The 21,028-nt window shown below is 45.0% G+C and overlaps 2 protein-coding genes across 2 annotated transcripts in view; one reads left to right on the top strand and one right to left on the bottom strand.

The window, feature by feature from the left end:
- Positions 1–21,028, top strand: part of LOC140185043 (uncharacterized) — a 423,878-nt gene that overhangs the window by 153,010 nt on the left and 249,840 nt on the right. The gene's annotated exons all lie outside the window — the stretch shown is intronic.
- On the bottom strand, positions 10,371–14,408 carry LOC140185355 (probable G-protein coupled receptor 139). Its single transcript, XM_072238738.1, has 2 exons — positions 14,351–14,408; positions 10,371–11,278 (listed from the first exon to the last, which is right to left on the bottom strand). Coding segments are annotated over exons 1-2 (909 nt in total). The 5' UTR covers positions 14,352–14,408.

Below are 21,028 nucleotides of genomic sequence, written 5' to 3' on the forward strand. Positions count from 1 at the left end.
GTTTCTTGGTTACAGTACTCCCTCACTCCTGATAAAGTGGAGGCGAATGGGAATTGTTTGGGTCTGTTGTCGGGAAGAATGCGATGTGTTTTAAGGCTTTCCTGCTGGGGACTGAAGTGAACAGCTACTGGACATCCATGGCCAAAGTGAGGAGATAAGAGGCAGGGATTCTAAAGTTGTTGAAAAGCATACAGATACAGACACCCACATGCACACGGGTGGGTAGACAGACAGACAGACACCCACATGCACACGGGTAGACAGACAGACAGACAGACAGACAGACAGACAGACACACACACACACACACACACACACACACACACACACACACACGCTCCCTCCATCTTCCCATTGCCCTTCACCCCGCTTTCCAAAAATTGCTCGTTCCTCCTCTTTGGCTCAAACTCTGCCCGCTCCCCTGCCCCATTTCACCCCTTCCCAATCTCGCCACCTCCTCTTCCCCGTTCCCTCACCGTCTCCCTCTCCATCTCGTGTCTCCCACTCCCTCCTCCTTTCTCACCTATTTTATTCTCTTCCACACTCTCTTTCTCTCTCCACACCCTTCATCCGTTCCCATCCCCACTACCACTCTCTTTCCTCCACACATTCTACCCGCCCCTACCCACTCACTCTCCTTCTTCTTTCGATTTTGTCTCCTTCTCTCTTTCTACCCAACGCGTTGTCTGCCGCTCGCCTGCGTTCCAATTCCTCCTTTGCTGCAGCTCGCTTTCCCCGTCACCATCCCGTCCCCATCCTCACCCCGCACTGTGATAACAGTTAACACACAGAGTGAATTGTCTGATGTTGTGTAATTCTTCGTTGTTTGCACAGCGACAATGTTCTCTCAGAAGTTAAAGACTTGTGGTTTCCGGCAGAGGCCAGTTTGTTCCCTTTTTATGTGCTACAGAATAGGCGGGGGAGGGGAGTGTGGAGGAGAGAGAGAGAGAGAGAGAGAGACAGAGAGAGACAGAGAATATATATAGCCTCAATCTCTTTCTCTCTGTCCTCCTCTCCTCACCCATTCTCTTCCCCACTGCCCCACTCTTTCCTCCACACATTCCTCCCTTCCCTACCCACTCAGTGCCCTTCTTCTCTCCCTTACTGTCCCTTTGTCCCGTTCTGCCGAACACTTCGCCTGCCGCTCGCCATCTCCCCATTTCCCCCTTTCCTGTAGCTCGCTTTCCCCGGCACCCACCCGTCCCCACATCCCCCACCCCGCACTGTGATGACGGTTAACACGCACAGTGAATTATAGATGTTGTGTAATTCTTCACTGTTTGGAAAGATCCGATGTTCTCACAGAAAATAACGGCTTGTGTTTTCCGGGAGAGGCCGGTTCATTCCTCTTTTGTGCGCTGCAGAACAGGCGGGGGTGGGGAGTGTGAGGTAGACAGGATAGCCGTGTGTTCTCAGTAGCTACGCCGTCACGACAAAGACCGAGCGCTGTCTGCGAGCTGGTGTCTGACACAAACACACAGACACACAAAAAGACGGACAGACACATACGAGGACGCATATAAACACACTGAGATTCAGACATACAGAAACACTTTAAAAATGAATGCAGTTTGCATTTTGAACGTTGTAAGATGGAGGCAACTATTTTGAGAACCGTTTGAAATGATTCTTGCTCTGGGATAATCGAATGTGCTTGTGGGGATGTCAGCGGGTTTGGGGGTGCACTTGGACATGGGACTGCACATTGATTTGCGGATGTGCAAAGATTTCAGGGTATGCTGATGAATGTGGGGTGCACACGGATTTTGAGGTGTCGGTGAATTTGGGGGTGCACACTGCTTTGGGCGTTTGAGGGTGCACAGGGATTTGGGGAGTATTTAAGGCTGCGCACAGATTTAGGTGTCTCGGCGGATTTGGGGAGTCCTTGGATTTAGAGGTGTAATGAACGTCAAGGCTGTTTCATTTACAGATAGTTTAAGAACACTTTGAAATTTGAACTTTGTTCTTGCTATTTGATTTGAGGTGGAGGCAGCTATTTTGTGAAGTGTTTGAAATGATTCTTGCTCTGTGATAATTTAATGTGCATGTGGGGATGTCAGCGGGTTTGGAGTATGTACAGACCTGGGTATGTGGGTGGATTTCGGGGTTTCGGCAGGTTTGGGGTTGTGTATATATTTCGGGATACACATTGACTTGGGGGTGAACACTGAGTTGGGGTTTGCATACGGGTTTGCGGATGTACACGGATTGGGGTGTGTTTACAGATTTGCAGATATGGAAATCCCGGTGAATTTAGAGGCATTTTGAATTTGAAGGTTGATGCGTAGTTTAATAATAAATGCGACCTGAACTTTGACCTCTGTTCTTTCTATTTTTTTTTAAGTTGGAGGCAGACATTTTGAGAACTAGTTGAAATGATTCTTGCTCTGAGATAATCTGATGTGCATGTGGGGGAGTCAGCGGGTTTGGGTTGCGTACCAATCTGTGCATGTCGGTAGATTCGTGCCTGTTGGCAGGTTCGGGTGAGCACGGATTTCGGGGTGCACACAGATTGGAGGATTGCGCTGATTTAGGAATGTTTTGGCGAATATGGGGTACACAGGGATTTGTGGATGTGTGCAGCCATAGGGGTTTGTCAGCAAATATGGTGGAGTCGGTGGATTTTGGGGCACCCACTGACACGGGGGTGAGGACAGGCTTGGGGAGGTGGGCAGATTTAAGAGGATGTCAATGATTATATGAGGAATAGGCATGTGGACGTGTGTTTGGAATTTAAACTTTGTTCTTGCTATTTTTAAGGAGGAGGCAGTTGTTTTGTGAAGTGTCTGAAATGATTCCTGCTCTGCGATAGTCGTGTATGCACGGATTTAGAATACGCACCGATTTAGGGGTGTGTGCATATTTCCGGATTTGTCGGTGAATCTGGGGGCGCTTACAGATTCGGGGGCGCATGCGGCTTCACGGATGTGTACAGATTTAGGGGTATGCCAGCGAATCTGTGAGTGCACTGGGATTTTGGGGTGTCAGTTGCTTTGGGGGTGCACACTGACTTGAGGGTTGGATATGGTTTTGCGGGTGTGCAGAGATTTATGGGTGCCCCCCGATTGCAGATATGTGAAGAGTGAGTGTGTTGCCGGAATCGGGGTGCACACTGACTTGGGAGATCCGGTGAATTTGGAGGTGTTTCGAATCTCAAGGTTTTTCCGTTAATACAGACTTTAATAATAAATGCAATATGAACTTTGATCTCTGTTTTTGCTTTTTTTCAAATGGAGACAGCCATTGCGTGAAATGGTTCTTGCTCTGGAGTAACCTAACGTGCATGTGGGGGCGGCTGCTGATTTGCAGCCGTGACGAGTCTCAAGACAGATTTACAGTGGAAGCATATTCAATTGATCAGACACCTTTGTTGGGACAAACTAACTCCCAGAAATAGTCTAAATATTAATTCATTAATGTAAATACAATATCTCACAGCGGGGATTGCGCCTGTCAGACGTTATCAGGGGATCAGCGCGGTGAAATATCCGGTCACCTGGGTGTTTCAGTTCATTAATGCAGCCCCGTGCTGAGCACAAGCCAGAGGCGGCCGCAGTGTCTCCAGTCCGGGCTCCAGCTCCTCACATTCACCGCCTGATCTCCCAGGTGTTATTCCCATGCAGACCGTCCCAGCGACCGGCAGTTCCGGGACATGAGGAGAGTGAGTGTGAGGGAAGGGACAAAGACCCAGCCTGGAGACTCAGTACCTCATTGGATCCGTCAGATGTCAGTTAAAGAACTACTCCCGAATGACGCCCGCACATTGGTCTGTGGATATGTCCATCTATTCCCATTCCCGCCCACCGAACTCAGCCATTCAGTGGCGGGGATCTAGTCCGATTCTGAACCAATTGAAACGGTCATTTCATGCATTACTAAACCAATCCCTCTGCCTACACAAGGTCCACATCACTCCATTCTCCTCACATTCATGTGGTATCTAATAGCCTCTATCACATCTGCCTCCACCACCACCCCTGACATTCATTCCAGACACCCACCACGATGGGTATGAAAAACAAAACTTGAAACGCAAATCTCCTTTAAACATTCTGAGTCAGATTTTTAAAATTATTGTCTTTTCTAATTTTTTAACAGCAGCTGTGTGGAGATAAGATGCAAAATTACACAAAATTTCAAAACACATAAATACTGAAAAAGGACCAATGAGGTAGTTTTTCCCCGTTCTCCTGGAGTGCATGCCCTCTGGTATTAGACGTTTCCTCCACAGAGATCAAAATACCGGTTGTCCACTCTGTCCGTGCCTCTCACGTTCCTGTAAACATTTGTCAGACCTCCCTCAGCCTCAGCCGCTCCAGAGAAACTAAATCCTTAGATTGTCCAGTCTCACTTTATCCGAGCAGCATCCTGTTAAGCTTTGTCTACTCACCTCTCGTTCTCCATCGCTCCAAGGGGAAAAAGGCCAAGTTCACTCAATCTATTCTCATAAGGCATGCTCTCCAATCCAAGAACAACGTGCTTGTAAATCTCCTCTGCACTCTCTATATAGTATCCACATCCTCCTAGTGAGGTGACTAGAACGGAACACAGTATTCCAAGTGGGGTGTAACTAAGGCCTTATATAGCTTCAACATTCCCTCACAGCTCTTGAACTAAATCCCACGGTTGATGAGGCCATCACACCAGACGCCTTCTTATCAACACTGCCAACCTGCACAGCAGCTTTGAGTGTCGTATGGACACGGTCCCCAAGATCTCTCTGATCCTCCACGCTGCCCCAAGAGTCTTAGCATTAATGTTATATCCTGTGTTGAAATTTGACCTGCCGAAATGAAACACTTCACATTAATTTGGGCTGAACTCCATCTGCCACTTCTCAGACCAGTTCTGCATCCCATCTATTTCCAGCTGTAATCTCTGCCAACTCTCTAGACTCTCCACAACACCCCCAAATTTTCTGTCATCAGAGGGTCTTCTGGGAGTTGTAGTCATGTGGCCTCCCTTGTCGCTCGCTCGCTCCCTGCAAGTACATTTTTCCTCAGCCACCACAGACGTCGCCGGAATGGAATCATCGAGGAATCGAAGGGGAACCACGCCCGTCCTCGTGAACGCCAAGACCGGAGACCACCGACAGCAGCAACCCGCTGAACTCGCTGACGTTGGAAGGGGTATTAAACTCAGGAGATGTTTGGGAAATGATTAAGAAAGTGCGGTGATTTGTAAGGATCATAATATTCCAGTATTGATTAATGGGTCAAAATGATTGTTACAGTAACAGGAAAGGTTGTGTTAATGACTGGGTCATTTGCTGTGAATTGTAAACAAGGTAATTTAAGTGAAGAAGTTAAACAATGTAGGGATAAGTTTCTAAGTGAATACCCTGATGTGTTGGAAGTCAGCTGGATCACTGATGTAGAGTTTTTTGCATGAATTTAAGAAGACTTCTATTATTGCAGGTCAGGTGCCCACAGGAAATGGTGATATATGTAATTGTAATTGTATGTAATTTTCTCTTGTGAAAATATTAACATTTTGAATCTTGTTTGGAGGTTTGGCATCTTCCTCCCTCATGAGAAATGGCAACAGTAGTGGCAGATCCTGGCAGATCCTTCTAGTTCTGAGCTTAAATCGTTAATGTCTCGGTTATGTAAACTGATGGAATGTATGGTATCGAGCGCTTGAGTTATATTTTGGAAAGAGTGGTGATGTAGCGTTTCGTTAGAGTATATTTTTGAAGGGTAAAATGACATTTGATTCAGTTTTAGTGTTGGAAGATGATTATAGGAAAGGACAGTTAAATAAAGATGTTGTAAATCAGTATTTTTTGATGTTGAAAAGGGAAATTATATGTTATGGAAGGAAGGGCTTTTGATTAAAATATGGAAATTAGGAGTAAGGGGAAGATTGTATAATTTTCCTCAGTTTTCTATTTGGATGCAGGTATGGGTGGGCACAGTATGTTTGTGTTTCTATGAGGTAGAGAATGGGACCCCACAAGTCAGTACTTGTAGCCCTTCATTATTTAATATTATGATTAACGATATTTTCTCAGAGATAGGCACTCTGGTGGGTAAATCACTGTATGCAAACGATGTGGCTTTATAGATTAGAGGGAGTAATTTCAATTTTACTGTACATCGGCTGCAATGTACAGTTAATAGGTCAAACAGTGGGCAAATAGACGAGGATTTGAGCTTCAAATTATGTGTTTTACAAACAGGATTAATAGACCTTCACTTGGTTTGAAATTATGTTATTAAACTCTTAAGGATGTGTCAGTGGTAAGTTCTCCAGGCATGTGGATGGATAATAAGCTGACATGGAAGCAGCATGTCAGTAAAATAATTGATAAATTTAAAGGAGCATTAAATCTTCTTTACAAGATAATAAGAGGCATTGATCGTGTGAATAGTCAGAGGCTTTTCGCCAGGGCTGAAATGGCTACCACGAGAGGGCATAGTTTTAAGGCGCTTGGAAGTAGGTATAGAGGAGATGTCAGTGGTAAGTTTTTTTCTTCTCGCAGAGAGTGGTGAGTGCGTGGAATGGGCTGCCGGCGGTGGTGGTGGAGGCGGAAACGATAGGGTCTTTTAAGAGACTCCTGGATGGGTACATGGAGCTTAGAAAAGTAGAGGGCTATGGGTAAAGCCTAGGCAGTTCTAAGGTACAGACATGTTAGGCTCAGCTTTGTGGGCTGAAGTGCCTGTATTGTGCTGTACGTTTTCTATGTTTCTATGTTTTTCGCCCGTCGGACACGGCGCGAAAACGGCAACAACTGCCGAACTAGCCGGGTCGTGTGGCCTTCTGGGAGTTGTAGTCATTAGTGTTCGCTTAGGGAGCAACGCTTTTTTTCATCCACCACAAACACCGACAGAACGGACTCACTGAGGCGTCGAAGCGAATATTAATAGTGTTCCTATTCAGAGAACCGACTCTGACGTCAGAGGATGTGTGTCGTCATTAGAGCTCTCTCGCTGAAGATACTTCACTGCTGGATAAAGTGTGATGTTTATAAAGGATGTGGTGAATTCTGCTGCTCGGATATCTCGTCCACTTAGGGAAAGAAACGGGGCGTTTAGAAAGGTTAAAAAGTTTCTGTAAAGTATAAAAGGGCGCAGGCCGGGGTGAGGAAAGTAGTAAAGGTTGTGAAAGATTGATGTGGATAAAATGATTGTTACTGAAACAGGGAAGGTTGTGTTACTGGCTGGGTCATTAGCTGCGATTCATAATAAAGACAATGTAAGTGAAGAGGTTAAACAATGTAGGGATAAGGTTCTCAGTGAGTGCTCTGACGTGTTGGAAACCAGCTGTGGCAATGAGAGAATCACTGATACACAGTTTTCTTTCTGTGAATGTCAAAAGGTTATTATTAATGCAGGAAATACACACAAAATGCTGGAAGATCAGAGAAATCTAGACAGTATCTGTGGAAAAGAGTACTGTCGACGTGTTGCACCGAGGCACTTCAGCAGGAGAGGAGTAAGGAACTGGCCTGCTGAGTTCCTTTGGCATTTTACTCGTGTTTGCTTGGATTTCCAGCAGCTGCAATATTTTTCTCTTGTTTGAGCTTGGATTATTAATAATGCAGTTCAAATGTCTCCAGGAAAGAATGGTGTATGCTATTGTATGATTGGACATCTGACTGACAACTCTATTGCGATAGTAACAGTTTTGAATCGTATTTGGAGGCTAGGCCATCTTCCTTCCCCATGGAAAGTGACAGCAGTAGTGCCTATTCTAAATCCTTGCAGTTGTAGGTGTAAAATTTAACATCACAATTTGTACACGTGTGGAACATATGGTAATCGTGCGATTGAAATATATAGCGGAATGAATTTCGGAATGGTCGTATGACAGTGGGTTCAGTTTTAGGTTTTGAAGATAATATAAACAAATCACAGTAAAATATAGATGTGATAGCAATATATGTTTGATATTGAAAAGGCATATGATGTTTCTGGAATGAAAAGCTTTTGATTAAATTATGGAAGTGAGCATTGAGGGGGAGATTGCATAATTGTTTCTGAGTTTTATATTTGGACGGTCTGTGCTAGTGTGGTGGGCCAGTTGCATTTGTGTTTTTATCAGATAAAGATTGGGAAACCACAAGGCAGTACTTGTAATCACTTATTATTAAATATTGTCATTAATGATACTTTTCTGAGATAGTCACTAAGGTATGTCAATCACTACATGTAGATGATAGGGCTTTATGGATTAGAGTTAGCAATTTCAATTATACCGTATATTGGATGCAATTAGCAATTAGTACGTTTGAACAATTGGCAAATATATAAGGATTTAAGTTTTCAGTGGCTAATGTACAATTTATGTGTTTTACATAGAGGATTAATAGACCTGCTGCTGATTTGAAATTCTATAGTCAAACTCTTGAAGACGTTTCTTTTCCAGGCATGTGAACATATAATATGGAAGAAGCATATCAGTAAAGTAACTGATAAATATAACGGAGCAATGAATATTTTCAAGTGTCTATGTGGGTATTCTGGGGACATGAAAATCTGATGACCATTTTATTTGTTTAAATAGATTTCTTCTTGATTATGGCTGTGTGGCGCAGGATCAGCTTCGTTTTCAACTTTAAAATGCTTGGCTGTGATACGAGCACAGGCTTTAGGAATGTGTTGTGGTGTAGTAAGTTCGCCCCCTGTTTCGGCTGTACTGGTTGAAATGTGACAACTGCCCTTGCAATTGCGGAAACTGCCGTTGATGTTAACATACTGGATTAATTTGGGGGGGCAAATAAATGATCACCCTGTTAAAGTTGTGTTAGAGGACTATTGGGAACATCATACGAAAAGTGTTTTTTTTATATTTAGTTGGCTGGGATCTTATCAGGCTGGGAAGATGAGATTGTTGGATTATGCAATATGGCGCACTGTCACCTTCTCTGAAACCCCACTTTGTTCTGCCTCTGACTAGTTGATTTTAGGTCTCACATTTTAATAAAGTCCAAAGACTCTGTTATGCTTGGGGATCTGCTGGTTCATCAATATATTAAAGAAATTTATTTTGATATGTTAACCATTGTTGCAGAGGAATCAAAAGGCAATTTAACGGGGAATGACGGTATGGCTGTGTTTTTTTTTTGTGCCAGCATTAAAGGTAACGATAAAGAAGCAACTTATCAACCATTTATCAGTATAAGCAGCAGAATATGAGGCCATCATTTAAATTTACTCTGAGTGGAGGAAAATTGTCCATGTCAAGTTGTAATTTGTTCAGATGCCATTTTCTGTTTTGATTAATTTTAAAACGGTTCGTTCAGTCTGGAACTAGCTGGACACCAGCAGACGGTCAGATTTATGTCGGAAATTCATCAAACATTATTCCATACGCAAAGTATTGGTTTATATGGTTTGTTCTGATGGGATCCTGCACATGGAGGTACTGAGGGGAATGAGAGGGTTGACTGTTTAGTTACAAAAGCTGTTAAAAGTTCAACTGTGGATAAAGGCCTTCCACGTTGCAAATGAGAACCTGTTTCAGGGTTTGCAGGGTTAAGAATTCGGAGCATATGGGAAATCTCGTGGGGCACTGGGTACAAGGAAAGACGCATTTACAGATACCGAATAGTGTTGGTTTCATGGGAGAAGTTGGTAAAAAACAGAACGGAAGGAATTATATTGATACGACGTGAATTGGCCTTACTATAATGAGTTATTCCTTCCGCCGTGTTGGAAAACTTTATACTGGGTTGTGTAGGTTTTGTCATTATGAAGCATTTGAACACACTGTCTCCGGGTGAAGCTGATCAGGTAGATAGAAATCAAATCCAGATTTCATTGCAATCGATGGGGGTGGAAATCTTTCATTTCAGTTGTGGCAATGAGTTTAATTTAATTCACTGTATTAGGTTTCATTAGGTACAATCTATAGGATTTTCGGGGGTAATTTAGTTTTCATTAGAAAAAAAAAATCAGTGAGGGTTTTATTTCCCATTTCCTTGCACCATATTCCAGTCCAGCTAGTGGTGGGAACGGACATTAAGTTGGAGTGTCAACGGCCATGCATCCAAAGCCCGCCCTATTTATTCACGTTAGCCAATCATCCAAGGGGAATGCGAAAACTGGTGTGATTAGCCAACCAGCATCAGTCTAGAACCCCTGCTGTCTTGTGGGAACGTCGGTCTGTGAGGTTGCTGGGCGGGAATGGGGATAGATGGACATATCTACAGACCAATGGGTGGCTGGCATTCCAGAGTACTTCGTTGACTGACATCCGACGAGTAGGACGGTGCTTAGCCCCCCCCCAGCAACACACTATCCTAATGACCCAGACCAACCGGTCGATGGGACAGTCGGACCCGGAATAACACATGGGAGATCAGGCGGTGAATGTGAGGAGCCGGAGTCCGGACTGGAGACACCGCGGCCGCCTCCGGCTTGTGCTCAGGACGCGTCTTTATTAATAAAATGAAGCACCGAGGTGACCGGATATTTCATCGCCTTAATTATCTGCTCCCTGAATTTTGACTGAGTCACCGCGTAAATAAACGTGTTTGTGCAGCAGCTGAAATCACTCAGCAAAACCCCGAAGTAGTGAAAAATCCATTCAGAATCATTGAAATCGAATCCTTTCCCTGAGACCTGATAATATATGAAATTGACAACAATTGTTATCCACAGGAGGATGAAGCTGCCGGAGAGGGTGAAGAGTAAAACCATGGATCTCCTCCTGCTCTCCATCTCCGGGTCACTGCGGTTCTCCCCCTTGCTCTGACCCTTCAGCCCCTTACGGACCCGACTGGCCGCTAAAATGTGTCTGACTGTCAGAGCGTTGAGCAGCAGGATCCCAGCGAAAGGGAGGAACGGAGTTAAAACCGTATCAAACCAGTCATAACCCACCCACCCGGGGTCAGTGAAAATGTTGTCTGGGGTCTCACAGAACCACGGTACGTTGTCAATTATCATCCGGGGTTCCCATGCGAAGTATCGGGGAACGTTTTTCAGACAGAACAGTACGCCGGTTGTTGTTAGAACCACAGTCGCAGTTTTCCCGGTGCAATATTTTGTTTTCAGCTTCTGACAGCAAATGGCAACAAACCGATCAAAGGTGAAAGTGACGGTGAACCAGACAGAACAGTCTGTGGCTGTGAACGTCAGTACATCGATAACACTGCACACAGGGGTGATGCTCAGAAAACTGTCCGGGAAGTAACGCCATTTGAGTCGTGACAAAATGACCTGGGTGACAATGCTGAATAGATCGGCCGCTGCCATGGCCACCAGGTAGCAAGTGGTGCAGGTGGAGAGCCCGCACTTTCCCCCGGACAGGATCACAATCGCCACTAAATTCACTGTGTGTGTGGGGGGGGGGTGGCGGGAGGGGCGGGACAGGGGGTGAGAGACGGGGAAGGGGGAGGGAGAGAGAGACATTGGGCATTACTGAACACATTCCTCAAGAGAGATCGGGTTTCAATTAAAGATCAGGAGATCAGGAGAGTCTACGAACGGCTGCTAATCTAAACATCAGACACGGGTCACACTGTCTCTGACCTGCCTTCTTCAGTGTGGAGATGAGACAATGTGTGCAGAATCGTCGGGGATAAAATCGATCTGCGTGAACAACAACGATCGGTGCTGATCCCGATTCCGGTCGCTGATCCGACCGGTTCTACTGATTTAACAGTGACTGACCAGGCCTCTGGAAACTCAGCGTCTGCTGGGGCCGAGAAGGGATACCGAGGGGAGCAACAGACGCAAAATACTGGAGGGACTCAGCAGGTCAAGCAGCATACATGGGATTGAACAAACTCTGGTTTAGAGCCAAGACTTTTCTACAGGACGAAGCGGTGCCGCAATTTACGACGCGTCTCAAAGGGAAAGCAGGAACAGCTTGGTAACCTGAGACTGAGTGGCTCCGTTAATGGATTAATTCCGCAGCGCAGTTCAATTCGATAACTCTCGTCAGCAGATCCGTGGACACTGGTTCAGGTGACCAGACCCAATTATTGACCGACAGGTAGTGAGATCAGACTGTGACAGACTCCATAGGGAGACATGAAACACAGGACCAGGGGTTCTCTCTGATCAATAACTCAGAAACAGTGAACTTTACAATGTAAACCCCTCCCAGTCACAGCTTGCGGGAGAGCTGCCTGTCCCCACACCGGGACAACTCCGGACGAGGTGTCACTGAAGGCAAGAACAACGTTCGAGTTGATCCCGTGAGTTAGATGAGAGACAGGAGTTTAGTTCCGCTTGTCATTAAATATGCAAAATCAGAGTGTGAACTGACAGGATGAATATCTCAGACAAATATTTGTACAATGGTCATCAACAGATTCACATGGTTAACACACAGAAATACCAAACATGAATTGTTCTGCTCACTCACCAGGAACTCCGATGACGGCAATGAACACGTACAATATTTTCTCCACACTCTTGTACCTATAGTACATTCCAGACATTTTTTCTGTCGAGTGATCTGTCCCCCTGTGCTACAGGCGATCTCTCGGAATGAAATGTTCAGGCAACACATGCCAAGGGTTTAAATACCATGTAGCGACTCCACAGGGACACATTTCAACAGACTTAAAAATAAATGTTTTGAAATTATTTACAAACCAATTACGTATGGCAGGTGCAATCCCCATGGTGACATATTGCGATTAAATAATTAACCAGTGCAATGTTTAGACTGTTTGTGTGAATTAGCTTGTTCCAACAAAGGCAACTGAACCTTCAGTGGTGTCTTATCAATTACAATGGCATGGAAAACTTTGGGCAACCCTGATCAAAATTTGTGTTACTGTGAATAGCTAAGCGAGTAAAAGATTACCTGATTTCCAAAAGTCATAAGGTTAAGGATCACACATTTCTTTAATATTGTAACAAAGATTTTTTTAAAATTTATTTCCATCTTTTACAGTTTCAAAATAACAATAAAGAAAAAGGGCCCGAAGCAAAAGTTTGGGCGCCGGGCATGGTCAGTACTGGGGAAGTATCACAGCTTGAAAACGGTTTCTCTGGCCAGCTAAGAGACTTTCCATTCTTGTTTGGGGGATTTTCGCCCATTCTTCCTTGCATAAGGCTTCTAGTTCTGTGAGATTCTTGGGCCGTTTTGCATGCACTGTTCTTTTGAGGTCAGTCCACAGATTTTCGATGATGTTTAGGTCGGGGGACTGTGAGGACCATGGCAAAACGCTCAGCTTGCTCCTCTTGAGGTCGTCCATTGTGAATTTTGAAGTGTGTTCAGGATCATTAACCTGTTGTAGAAGCCATTCTCTTTTCATCTTCAGCTTTTTTTAACAGACGGTGTGATGTTTGCTTCCAGAATTTGCTGGTATTTAATTGAATTCATTGCCACTGTTGCCATTGCCTCCAACAGAAGCCCAAAGCATGATCGACCCACCACCGTGCTTAGCAGTTGGAGAGGTTCTTTCCATGAAATTCTGCACCCTTGTTTTTCTCCAAACTTACCTTTGCTCATTGCGGCCAAAACGTTTTAACTTCATCAGTCTACAGGACTTGTTTCCAAAATGCACCAGGCTTGTTTAGATGTTCCTTTGCAAACTTCTGACGCTGAATATTATGGTGAGGACGCAGGAAAGGTTTTCTTCTGACGACTTTTCCATGAAGGTCATAATTGTGCAGGTGTCGCTGCACAGCAGAACACTGCACCTCCACTGCAGAGTCTGCTAAATCTTCCTGAAGGTCTTTTGCTGTCAAAGGGGAGTTTTGATTTAACTTTCGAGCAATCCTATGAGCAGTTCTCTCGGAAAGTTTTCTTGGTCTTCCAGACATCAACTTGACCTCCACCGTTCCTGTTAACTGCCATTTCTTAATTACATTACAAACTGAGGAAACGACTACCTGAAAACGCTTTGCTAACTTCTCATAGCCTTCTGCTGCTTTGTGGGCATCAATTATTTTTATTTTCAGAGTGCTAGGAAGCTGTTTAGAGCAGCTGAGGGGTCAGGGTATTAATAAAGCTTTGAAATTTGTATCGCCTAGCCTTTCATAATGATGACTGTGATTAGGCCATAGCCTTAAGAAGCTAATTAAAGTCTGGGTCCTTGGTAAAACTTATCTGAGAACTCAAATCACTTGGGGTAAACAAACTTCTGCATGATGCTCCTTCCCTTTTTTCATACTACCATTGTACAAAAAAAAAATACATTAATCTTGCTTAAAAAGTTGAAAAGAATGTTTCATTTGTAACTTTATGACTTTCGGAGATCAGTTCATTTTCTACTCAACTATTCGCAGTAACAGAAATTTTGACCTGGAGTCCCAAACTTGTGTATGCCGCTGTAAATGTGCTTCCACTGTAGATATGTACTTCAATGGACACATTTAAGAGACAAATAATATTGAAATAACTTACGTCATTGCACCTTGTAAAATTGTATTGAATTACATACTGTTACTATTCTCCTCGCGAGTGTAAACTGTTGGAATAGTTTGTATTTGGCGGACTCTAACGATGGGGTCGCCAAGAAAGGAACTGCGTGTGATGGTGAATAAACACTTTCATATCCACAAAGCCTTCCAATATCTTAAGTGACTTCGTCACAGTCAGAACATTTCGGTGCTCGTCCAGGACCCACCCTTAACCCTAATACATGGCCATGAAATTCAGCAGTCTAGTTGTGAGTTGAGTATGTTTTAATCATATCACCGCGTATGTGTTGCGGAGTGCTGGAGAAGCAGATATGAAAGTACAGTTCTGTGTAGCGTGTTTCTGTGTCTCTGTGTGAATCAACCCATTGTTTTTGCCTGACCCTGCCTGACTCTGCACGTATCTATAGACCTCGAGTTCAATTTATCCTCTCGGTTCAGTCCTTCCCATCTGTCTTGGCAAACTGTACATGCTTTCCAACTCTCATTTGAAACACTTCACAAAATGGCTGCCTGAACCATAAAAATCAAGAGCAGAGGTCAAAATTCAAATTGCATTCATGATTAATCCAATGAAATAAACTTGACATTCGCCAGAGCTCCAAATCAGCAGACACACTTGCACATTGGATCAACTCAGAGCAAAATCATTTCAAATAGTTCACAAAGCGGCTGCCCCCACATTAGAAATTAGCAAGAACAAACGTTAACATTCAAAATGTTTGTATTATTAAATTAACTCTAAATAAAACAGGTATGATAGTCGTCACACCTCCGAATCCTCAGAACCTTGAAATACATACACACCCCAATGTATGCTCTAAAACCACTGAACCCCCAAAATCCGCATGCACCCTGAAATCAGCAAACACTCCCAAATCTCTGCACACACTCAAATTCGCACCGACACACAAATACGTGTGCCCCTCGAAATCCGTTTGGATCCAGGTTCATGTATGCCCTCAGTCTGCATGCACCCCCAATATTAGCTTGAAAACACCCATTCCTGTCTATATTCCCAAATCCCTGTGCACCCCAAATTCCCCAAAACACTCTTAAATGAGCGCACGTTCTCAAATACGTCTGCACCACCGAATCCGTTGCGCTCCCGACCCGCTGATACTCCCACATGCACAGGAGATTATCGAAGTGCAAGAATCATTTCAAATAGTTCACAAAATGGCTGCTTCCATTTAAAAACAGGTTTATCTAAAAAGGAAACAACCTTGAGATTCGACACACCTCCAAATCCAACAGCTCCTCAAAGTCAAAGTCAACACACCCAACTCTGCATATATCTGCAAATCGTGCACACCCAAAAAAATTCTGGTCACCAGCACACACTTATTCAACTCTCAAGTCAGTGTGCACCCCCAAAGCTGCTGACACCCCAAAAATACCTGTGTACTCACACATTCGCTGACAAACTCCAAACTATTCCCACATCTCCAAATCCCAGCGCACCCCAAATCCGTGGTACACCAACACATGAGTCTATCCCAGAGCAGGAAGGATTTCAAACACTTCACAAAATAGCTGTCTCCACTTTAAAAGTAGCAAGAACAAAGACTGAACACACGTCCACATGTGTGTTCACCCGCATATTCGTTGACGTCTCCTTAAATCAGCGCACAGTCCCAAACCTGTATCCACTGAATCAGTGTGCACCTCAATTCCATGTGCAACCTAAACCCGCTGACACCCCGACACACACATCAGATTATACCACAGCAAGCATCCTTTCAAGCAGGTCCACCTTAATAATTTAGCAAGAACAAATGTCAACGTTCAAACTGCATTTATTGTCAAAAAAAATCTATAAATGAAATAACTTTATGATTCACGAAACAGCCACATCCTGAGAACCGTGAAATATGCGCGCACCCAACATCCATGAACACCTCCAAGTCTACCAAATCCCAAAATCCGTGTGCAACCCCAAATCCGCTGACATTTCCAAATATATGCACTTCCGCAAACCCATCTTCACGTCAGTAGGTGCCCCCAAATCCACTGACACCCCCATATTTGCTGACAACCCCCTACTTCCGCGCATATCCACAAATATCTCTGCACCCCCATATTCGCTAAAGCACGCCTAATTCAGGGCAATCTTCAAATCAGTCTGCACCCCCAATTCTATGCTCACCCCGAACCTGCTAACACCCTAAAATCCAACTACATACACAAATCTGTTCGCACTCCATCCGCACGACAACACCACATGCACATTAGATTATCCCAGAGCAAGACTCATTTCCAACAATTCACAGAATAGTTGCTTAAATCAAAGTTCAAAGTGCATTTGTTATTAAAATACCTATAAATGAAACAACCTTGAGAATCATCACACCCCCAAATCGACGGACTCCCCAATACTGTGTGCATCCCCAAATCCACCGAGACACCCAAATCTGTGTGCAAGCCCATATGCATTTGCACCCTCAAACGCGCATGCAACCCCCAAATCAGTGTGCACCCCCAAATTCATCAACATCGTTTAATTGGGTATGGTGTTATGTCAGTTATTTCGTGGTATTGATTTGTATCAGGGAAACAAATCACGCAGCATCCACCCAAACAGGGGGTCTCGGGTGAGCTCACACCTCAATCTCACACGTTTGGCGGGGCCAGAGATGGCCTTCCCCAGACTTAGGTAGCCAAACAGAACCTGGGTGTTTCACTGTCATCTCCCTGTTGCAGCGAGCTCATTCCCACCGGGATGATTGTGGTGGCATTCTGAGAATCACATTTTTAAAAATGTCTCTGGTGCCTTTAATGTCATGGTTCCGTTTGGCTGTTCCCCTTTAACACTCCTTTCTCCCTGATTATGCCCTCATTTCAGCCATTAGATTTTCAATTGCTGCTAGTTTGCTTTATTAGGGTACCTCTGGTTTGCATCAGAGACTGTGAAATCAGTACGATGGTGTCACTATCATAGGCTGCCAGTTTGTTGGTCCATTCTCGTGTAATACTTCGTTCTCTTGTGCGATTAGAAACGTTAGTTCTAAATTCAGCTCTAGTTTTCAGATAGTCCCTGTAGATCCCATTTCCTTGTCAAGATTCCTCCGGTTTGCTGTTCTACGTTCACGTCTACGCCAGCATCCCCAACTCAGTCGACGTGCCGGTGTCTCGCACTTGGGTTCTCCTCAGTCGCCCCGGGCAACATTTAATTCAATCCAGCCGCGTCATCTGCGCAAGAAGCTGCAAAGGATGCGTGCAGACAAATCCACTATCTCCTGGATTACTGGCTTCCTGACTGATAGACCCCAGTTTGTACCGCTGGGTGGTTCTCTGCCTGAGGTGGAGGTGAGTGACACCGGAGCCCCACAAGGGACTGTCCTGTCTCCGTTTCTGTTCACACTGAACACCTCAGACTTTCAGTGCAACTCTGAGTCTGGCCACTTGCAGAAGTTCTCTGATGACTCTGCCGTAGTTGAGTGCATCAGAGACGGGCAGGACTCGGGGTACAGAAGGCTGGTTTAACAGTATTGTGGAATAGTAAGGGAGGAATCACCTGCTCCTGAATGTGGCCAAAACCAGGGAAAAGGTGATTGATTTTAGGTGGAAGAGGAGAGTGACGAGGCCTGTATACGTTCTGGGAGAAGACGTTGCGGTGGTGGAGGAGTACAGCATTGGGGTTTCACCTCGGCAACAGATATGATTGGAAAAGCAACAACAAGGCTGTTTACAAGAAGGGGATGAGCGGGCTCCATTTTCTAAGGAAGCTGAGATCCTTGAATGTGTGAGGCAGGATGCTGGAGATTTTTTTACCAGTCTGTTGTAGCGAGTGCAGTCTTCTTTGCGGATTTATGTTGGGGGAGCAGCATCGGTGCTGGTGATGCAAAACGACAAAATAAACTCATCAAAAAGGCTGGAACCGTCCTTGGCCACAACCGGGGCTCTTTCGAGTTAGTTGTGGGGAGGAGGACACGAAACAAATGGTCATCCATTACGGACAATCGGGCACATTCTCTCCACGACATACTGCATCGGCAGCGGAGCACCCTTTCAAACAGACTCACTCAGCGCCGCTGTCACAAGGATCATTACAGAAGATCTTTCCCATCAAATATAATAACCATATACAACAGTTCATCTGCTAATCTGCCACCACAGCTCTAAACTGCGAATTAAATTTGCGACGACATTACATTGATTGGCCTAACATCAAACAATAATTAGGTGGCCTACAAGGAAGAAGTCATCTCTCTGACACAGTGGTGTCAAGAAAACAACCTCTCCCTCAATGTCAAAAAATCAAGGGAGCTGGCTGTGAATTACAGGAGGAAGGGAGACGAGTAACCCCTATTGACATCAATGGATCTGGGGTTGAGAAGGTAAACAGCTTTAAGTTCCTCGGGATCCGCATCACCGAGGACCCCACGTGGTCTGTACACACAAGCTGTGCAGTGAAAAAGGCACAACAGCGCCTCTTTGACCTCAGATGGTTGAGGAAGTTTGGTGTCGGCCCCCAAATCCTTAGAACTGTCTACAGGGGCACAACTAAGAGCATCCTGACTGGCTGCATCAATGCCTGGTATGGGAACTGTACCTCCCTTAATCGAAGAAATCTGCAGAGAGTGGTGCGCGCAGCCCAGCGCATCTGTTGTTGTGAACTTCCCACGATTCAGGGAATTTACAAAGGCAGGTGTGTAGATCACCGGGCACCCGAGTCTCCACAATCACAATCTGTTCTAGCTGCTACCATCGGGGCAACGCAACCCCAGCACAAAAGCCAGGACCAACAGGCTCCGGGACAGCTTCTTCCCCCAGGAATCAGACTGCTTAACTCACGCTGATTTGAGTGTATTTCTATGTTACATTGACTGTTCTGTTTATTATAAATTACTATGATTGCCTATTTGAGTTTACTCCACATGTATGTGAAGGATGTAGGAAATAAAATCAATTAAATACATCTTTCTGCGACAGATCATAGTTCAGTAGTCTCCGCAAAATTGTTTCATACGTTATAATTGCACATTGGTACCGTATTATTCTGTATATAATTATTCTCTACTTTATTTTTAGTAAAATCTGCACACTGCTAAGTGTGATTTTAAATTTAGCTGCTGTAACAAAAGAATTTCCCACTCGGGGTCAATAAAGCATTTATTATTATTCTCCAGCCCTGTATCTCTTTCACGAGTGACCTTCACACCTCTTGACTTTACTCCCTCCCGCCCCACACACACATTCTGACTCCCTCCCTTCCTTTCCAGTCCTGAAGAAGGGTGTCGGTGTGAAACGCCGACTGTTCACCCCTCTCCACGTTGCTGCCGCCCCCCTGAGTTCCTCCAGCATTTTCCGTGTGTCGCTTTGCATTTCCGCATCTGCAGATGTGTCTCCTGTTTAAAAAAACGCGCATGCGTGGTCGCCGCGCTCAGACCCGAATACAGCGCATGCCCTGACTGGACGAGCGGCTCACAACGGATGGACGCAAGTAAGAGCGCGCTCCGGGCGGACTGTCAATCATCGGCGTCTGAAACGCGACCGAAGGACAATTACTGTGATTTCCAGCCACACTGGTACTGCACCCCACGACAGTCCCGGTCCTTTCCCCCTCTCTCAGCCCCACGATCCGGACCCGGGCTCCCCCAGGAGCTTTCGACTCGGCGCCTCCGCCGCTAGTTTTGCGGCGCATGCACATTCCTGCATCTTTCGATGGCTGATGGAGAGCTTTCTCATCGTGAGGGCTTCTGGGTAAAGAGGCAGCCATAGGCAACAGTACCGGCGTTGTCCCGAACAGTCAAAGGAAATGCGAGCGGATGTATCTCCCAAACACTGCCGAGCTCCAGCTATGTAAATCCGAGAATTATGAACTCGGAACAGAAGTATAGTTCCCAGTTAATGCCGGTTGAAGAGTTTACCTTCCAGTCAGTGGGAATGTCAATTAGTGCTGTATGGAAATGAAACCTTCCGTCAGATTTAGTTCTCGCTGGATAAATAACGATATAAAACATCTTTGCCTCGATGACGAGTGATTTGGGGCTTTCACATCACAAAAGTGCTGCACTCCAATAAGAATAACCACTGCCCTCCACTTTATATTCATTAGCATTGCCATCGATGTGATCATCACTGTCAATCAGCTGGTGGGAGTCCATAGGACCATAAGACAAAGGAGAAGAAGTCGGCCATTCGGCCCATCGAGTCTGCTCCTCCATTTTATCATGAGCTGAGCCATTCTCCCATTTAGTCCCACTCCCCCGCCTTCTCATCATAACCTTTGATGCCCTGGCTACTCAGATACCTATCAATCTCTGCCTTGACTTGGCCTCCACTGCCGCCCGTGGCAACAAATTCCATAGGTTCACCACCCTCTGACTAAAAAAAAATTCTTCGCATTTCTGTTCCGAATGGGCGCCCTTCAATCTTTAAGTGATGCCGTCTCGTACTAAACTCCCCCATCATGGGAAACAACTTTGCCACATCCACTCTGTCCATGCCTTTCAACATTCGAATGTTTCTATGAGGTCGCCCCTCATTCTTTAAACTCCAAGGAATACAGTCCAAGAGTGGACAACTTTACCAATTTCAACACAAGTTGGGGGTACTCAACTTGAGATATACCCCAGGATATTGTGGGAAGTGAGGGAGGAAATTGCTAAGCCTCTGGCGATGATCTTTGCATATCAATAGGGAGATGAAAAGTACCAGAGGATTAAAAGACACTGTTCCCTTTTCAAGAAAGGGAG

Source organism: Mobula birostris, chromosome 20 (assembly GCF_030028105.1).
Source record: "Mobula birostris isolate sMobBir1 chromosome 20, sMobBir1.hap1, whole genome shotgun sequence".
In the NCBI taxonomy this organism is placed as follows: domain Eukaryota; kingdom Metazoa; phylum Chordata; class Chondrichthyes; order Myliobatiformes; family Myliobatidae; genus Mobula; species Mobula birostris.